The sequence below is a fragment of the Atta cephalotes genome (assembly GCF_000143395.1).
Source record: "Atta cephalotes unplaced genomic scaffold scaffold00010, whole genome shotgun sequence".
In the NCBI taxonomy this organism is placed as follows: Eukaryota; Metazoa; Arthropoda; class Insecta; order Hymenoptera; family Formicidae; genus Atta; species Atta cephalotes.
Window position 1 is genome coordinate 5,986,064 of NW_012130074.1, and position 6,466 is coordinate 5,992,529.

Here is a 6,466-nt window from a genome sequence, read left to right on the forward strand (position 1 = left end):
AACTTTAATTTGTCTATTTAGACAATCATTTAAAAACATCATTTCCAGACGAAAATCGATTCCGAAAGGGTTAATAATGTATATTATATCGCTGTTAAATCAATGTAATTATTTTGATGCGATACAACCGATGTATTATAGTTAAAGAAAAGATGACAGAAAACTGACACTGTCTACTTTATTTTATAAAATCTGGTGGATTGGTCAGAAGAATATGTTAAATCTTTTGTAATTGTAATTTTGTATTTTAATAAGTTCAGAGTATGTATGGGACAGAACCGACAGGAATATAAATGTAAAAATATCAGTCCTGAGATGCATTGTTGTTACAGGCACAACACGAAAACAGGCTTTTAACTGTCAGCGTGATCAAGGGGTAGTTAAATACAAACATCAAACCAGAATTTTATCTGCCGAACTTACAGCGACGAGCTCACAGATGCAATTTTCACGTGGCAAGCAGTCTCCCGTGAAAAATTTCGTGATAAACAGCGTGACGGTTTGTCTCTGAAAATGTGCTACTTCTCCGTTAACAAGCAGACATAAATCATGACAATTTCGCGAGCGTCATCGCTGTCCCGAGATCGTATAATTTTACCACGACGCAGCACCCATCGCCGGCCGATTTCTCGAGTTTCATGAGATGGATCCGGATGCACTTGCTGACGAAGCGATCTCGGGGTGAAATAATTCATTTACGACGATAAAGTCCATGCATGTAATCGATTCGCGACGAAGACGACAGCGTGTTTCACGCGTCATTCACATGTCCGCACGTGTAAGATCCGACGTCGGGTCGCGACCTACAAATCGACAGATCTTATGAAAATATTGTTATTCACGTGAACATGTGTGTTGCCGAGCGTCATCTCATCGGGGAAACGCGCGTGGCGGGACATCACCCGCACGTTTCGCCGGGATGCAACTCGCTGAAAATGCCTCAGGGAGAGACCCGGAGGATCTTCTCTCTCTCCCGGGACATCGTCATCGTTTTCGGGACGACGAAGGAATGCTGCCTGCCGTCGTCGGTTATCTGTACGTAACGAATGAGCGACCGTGCGAGATTGCATCACTGCATGATATCGCATCCTCGAGCGAATTTACGCATCGTTCGTGTACGCATAATATACGTGCGCCAAAAAAACACACATATAGGATTTAATTAATAATGATTTACCATAAGATCTAGTACTTACGTATTACAATTATTATATTGTGGTATAATTAATTCCGTTTAAGCGATATACATATATATATAATATATATATTATATATTGTATATTATATATGAAACTTCGTATACTATATATATCGAAGCAAACTCGTATTTTGTATGCGAGTTACACGCGGCGAGGGACCGCGAGAGCCCGCATATTATCGTCTCATTACTAATATTATTATAATAAAGCACACACTACGCTCCAAATGTATTATTATTACTATTGCTCTATTAATCTTGAAATTTTCTTCTGTTACAGTTGCGTGAATGCGTATGATTGCGAATGTATGTGTGAGATACCCGTTCTGCCTTCAACCTTCACTTATCATCGCATCCCCAAGATGCATCTCCTTTATTTATACATGTTGCAAATCCATTTCTTCTAGATAAAACCGATAGATATGTAAAACGCTCGTAATTCAATAAAACATTCGTTTCCGATAGTGAAGAAAGTTGATTGAATTGAATTGAATTGGATTGAATTGATTGAAGAACGATGGTGGCCGGAATCGTATCTTTTTCTTAAATAATTTCGACGCGGAGCGTTAATCGTTTTATTTTTCTTATAACGTGGCTGTAATATTTAACGGTACTGATCGCAAAAGTTGAATGTTAATAAAGATCAAAGGACTTTAACGGAATGCGCACCTGATTTACGCGGAATCTTTTTTACTCTTCGTCGTCATCGTTGCCGTCGAGTTTAGTATCTATGTAGCCTTTGACATTTCAATCGTTTACAGAATTTGCGATTCTTCAGAGGGAAAAGTATGTTGCCCACGCGTTTTTATTCGTTCGTTTTGCACGCTAATTGCAGCGAGACGATTGATCTCGAGTGCGGCCTGACGAAGTAATAGTCGTTTTCGACGAAGCGATTGAGCGGGAAAAACGGTGACTTATCGAACATCCATCGGCTTCTGTTCCTCGCCGTTAAGTCGCCAATTTAGTCGCGAAAGTCTCCTGAAAGTTACCGAACGTCTCTTTTTCTTTCAGGCGTGTCTGGTGAAGAATACCAGCCGCGAAGCGTGTTGTGCTTAACGGCACTATTAGAATAGTAGACTAGTTAGAGCTTTAATTATCTGCTAATTGGATTCCGGAAAATCGTCGGAAAATCGGGGAATTCTGGAAGGAACTTTAAACAATCATGGGGAAGCAAAACAGCAAGTTAAAGCCGGAGGTGTTGGAGGATCTCAAACAGAATACTGAATTCTCAGGTGCGTCGCTTTCTAATTAATACCCTAAAATCTTCTGACGCGCTATTTATTATCTATGTTGCACATGTAATGACATAGAATATTCAAATTTCTAGTGAAGAAATAAACTGAGACTCTTAATAAGCTAGCTCTTTCAATGAGATTACAATGAGATTGCGATAGATATTTATATACAAAGAGTATTTTTATTTAGAGCGCGTCAAAGGATTAATATATAATCGAAATATTGACTAATGTATTAAATTCGACGTTATTAATAAATATTTAGCTCGCGAATTTGTGTCTGGAGACGTGTGAGTAACGTTAGAATAGCCAAGTACAAGTAATATTTTATGATTTTTTTCTTTTGAAGATGCGGAGATCCAGGAATGGTACAAAGGGTTCTTAAAGGATTGTCCCAGTGGGCACCTCAGCGTGGAGGAGTTCAAGAAGATATATGGAAATTTCTTTCCTTACGGCGATGCGTCAAAGGTAAATGGAAAAATCCCGGTTAAAGAGTACAATCGCGGATATATGCGGGTATAATCAATGAATTTATTAACATTTCGCATGCTGGCTCGCGCGGAATTATTTACGCTTTTTAAAAATTTATTATACGACTTCTCGTAGTTCGCAGAGCACGTATTCAGGACGTTCGACGCAAACGGCGATGGCACGATCGATTTTCGGGAATTTCTCTGCGCTCTCAGCGTTACATCCCGAGGCAAGTTGGAGCAAAAGTTAAAGTGGGCCTTCAGCATGTATGATTTGGATGGCAATGGTTACATCTCGCGACAAGAAATGCTGGAAATCGTGACGGTATGTGCCAAGCCATAATTTGACTCGCGGATTCGCGAGAATGAGGGACTGAAATATAATTTAATAATTTATGGTGTAATAAAGTCACTCTAAGCTTAATATATAGTTCGACTGTATCATTGCTTCCATGTTATTAAATGTATTTCGTTGATTTAAGAATTCTCAATGCCCACATCCATAACATCAACGTTTTATAGCTCTTAATGAAAAAGATTATTTAAGAAACGTCATTATCTTATGATTGAACTGAATTATGATTGAACTGAAAGAATTTTCATTCAATTGTACGATTCCAAATTTAAGAAAATTTTCATTTAATTTTTGAAGGAAACTTGATTCTACATTTATATATTATATACTTGTAATTGAAAGATGATGTCGTATTTGCGTAAATCATTTCTTTAATAAATTTTTTAAATAAATAGTTCGTTATTTTATGTTATTATACTTTTATCATTTTTTGATTCGTAATTTGTATTATTACATATTATATTATTATTTTTTTTATATATCAGTTAATCAGCGTACAGTATTGAATTTTTGAATTACTATTTCCAGTTTCGAATAAACTCTTTCTCGAATTTGATCGAAAACTTTGACCGCAGTATTTTTCAGCAATATTTTTGCATCCGCTAGAAGTTTTCTTTGCTCAGGGGACTATTTCTCTAGATCTAAAAATATAATCTAACAAGCGCAAAGCGTTTATTAAGCGTTAATTTCTGCTGAATGTGGTCAATGTTTTATAAAGTATGTATTAAATTCTATTCAACTTCATTATAATGTTGATTTCAGGCGATCTACAAGATGGTGGGCTCCGTAATGAAAATGCCAGAAGACGAGTCGACGCCGGAGAAACGAACTGATAAGATATTTCGACAGATGGATAAGAACAAGGACGGCAAGCTATCGCTTGACGAATTTATAGAGGGTGCGAAGAGCGACCCGTCTATCGTGCGACTGTTGCAGTGCGATCCTAGTGCACAAGCTCAGTGAGGCCCTGGGCCAATACAGACAAATATCAATATGCCATCTGCATACCCAAATCGGTGCTCGGCCCAATTAGTATCCCAAGCAGAAGCGACGCGATCGTAAAAAATTGCCTACCGACGTTTGGTAGTCTGGTAGTCTATCGAGGAAGCTCTTGGAATATTATCTTCGTACGTCCGGTTGTTTTGAATGTTTTAATTTAATGTAATATATTTATAAACAGAAATAATGTTACTCTACTAATATTTTCTATATTAGAGATATTAATGCACGAAATGTGATTGTTAGATGAATGAATATGTAGTTACATATATTATAATTATAATTGGTTACAATGGATCACATTTCGAAAACATTAGAGATTCAAATATCGATATGTATTGGAGAGAAAAAAACGGGAATTTATTATATGATAACAGCCGAATGTGGTTAATGATATCTCTTAGTTTTAATCCCCTAATGTGGATGATGTTTTAAATATGTTATCCGAAGATATTGTTTTGGCAGTTTCTGACAGATATCTACGATCGCGGGCGCTTATGCGCGAATCGGTGTGTAAGGGCTTCTATGAATTGGGCCGATATCCGAGAGGTCCAGGGTCACTGGGCCCATGGCGCTTGCGCATACCGCAAGCTAGTCGACAAGACTAGTCCAGTCGCTCCGTTTCATTGACGGATCGGTTTAGCGAAAAGCTTGTTACGCCTTTTCGGGTCGTATTAAAAAGTGCGCCGCGCCCGAGCGACGAACGCCATCCGCGAAAGAGAGGAACGTTGCGTCGATGCCGCCAACACATCTCGGTAGGCTGTGTAGCTCGGTTGACCCGACCTCGGTTGAGATGTCATGAGACGTTTAGCGAAATTCTAAAATACTCTCTGTGTTCGTAATACCCGTGATTTTCGGTGACATGCGTACAGAGCGAACAGGAGCTTCGATGAGTGACGTTTAAGTTCCATTACCCTCTCTCTTTCTCTCTTTTCCTCTCTCTTTCAGATAGCGAGAGTGTACGGATCAAAAAACGTCACGCATCATAGTGAATCCTTGTACATACAGATCGCGGCATCGACGCATCCTCGGACTGCCGATCTCAGCGTACGGAGACTCGAAATGGTCTCGTTCTTCGGCCGTGCGCCATAGCCGTCGTCGTCCTTGCACATCGCCTCGTCCCGCTTGGTATCTGATACCCGATCCGGACGAGGAGATCGTCACGTCCCTTCGGGAGGGACATGCGGTATCGCATCTTCCGCCCTCAATGGAACCCGAATATCTCGCCTCTCGGCCCACCCATTAAACGGACTGACCCATTTAACAGAAAAGACTCACAGGAGACTAATGGTCGCATGGCGTCCCATGCCCATGCCGCGCGCTAGCAACGAAAAATTTAGTGATTTAGAGATCCGCGAGATTTAGGCAAAGGTCACTGCGAAATTGCGAACGCGCGGCTTTTTGCTAGTTAACGCGCTTAGAGACCGATCTAGAGCTTGAGCTAGTTGGAAGAGAAGAAAACGGCTGCGTGACGCGACGGTGACCGTCACACTAACACGGATTGAGTTGCTCTCTCGAAGGTGCTGCGAAGAAGAAAAAAATACTCGATCCGCTTTGATTTATGCGTGTCGCGAATGTAAAAAAGGAGCGACTAGTCTTTATATGCCCGTCACGACGCTTCGATTTACTATGCGATGCTATATCTCAGCGACAGAGAGCTGTTATTCCATTGAATCGCGGAAAGATTTGTCCTTTACATTGCTGTTATTCATCTCGCCGTCATTTTATCATTTCTAGTGACCTTTGTCGTTATGGAGGTACAGTAGGACGAACGTAAATCGTACACGGATAACCATAAGAGATCCGCCTCTTTTCAATCTCGTTAAAGGAAGTAAAAAGCGCATCCTCGCCGATCAGAGCGACTGGCTCTTAGCTTTAGCGAAAGCTTCACGCTTCGCCGAGCGACCGACGGACGAAAAAGAAGAAAGAACTTCATACGCGCCGTATTTAGAGATTTATTTTTATGAATGCGTGCGTCCCGCGTACCTGTGAGAGCGTTCGAGAGTGTGCGTATACACACACACACACACACACACACACACACACACACACACACACACACACACACACACACACACACACACACACACACACACACACACACACACACACACACACACACACACACACACACACACACACACACACACACACACTATATATATATATATATATATATATATATATATATATATATATATATATATAA

The 6,466-nt window shown here is 40.2% G+C and overlaps 1 protein-coding gene across 1 annotated transcript; it reads left to right on the forward strand.

Moving 5' to 3' along the window:
* The first annotated feature begins 2,360 nt into the window (after positions 1 to 2,360).
* Positions 2,361 to 4,221, forward strand: LOC105627795 (neurocalcin homolog). Its single transcript, XM_012209073.1, has 4 exons — positions 2,361 to 2,430; positions 2,783 to 2,901; positions 3,040 to 3,228; positions 4,021 to 4,221. Exons 1-4 carry the CDS (start codon positions 2,361 to 2,363, stop codon positions 4,219 to 4,221), a joined length of 579 nt encoding a protein of 192 aa, XP_012064463.1.
* Positions 4,222 to 6,466: the final 2,245 nt, after the last annotated feature.

What these genes read in the sequence shown, in the direction of transcription:
- LOC105627795 (XM_012209073.1), top strand. Translation starts at nt 2,361, where the DNA reads ATGGGGAAGCAAAACAGCAAGTTAAAGCCGGAGGTGTTGGAGGATCTC. An exon ending in CTTACGGCGATGCGTCAAAG is followed by an intron (nt 2,902 to 3,039) that starts GTAAATGGAAAA and finishes GACTTCTCGTAG; the next exon opens with TTCGCAGAGCACGTATTCAG. An exon ending in AAATGCTGGAAATCGTGACG is followed by an intron (nt 3,229 to 4,020) that starts GTATGTGCCAAG and finishes TGTTGATTTCAG; the next exon opens with GCGATCTACAAGATGGTGGG.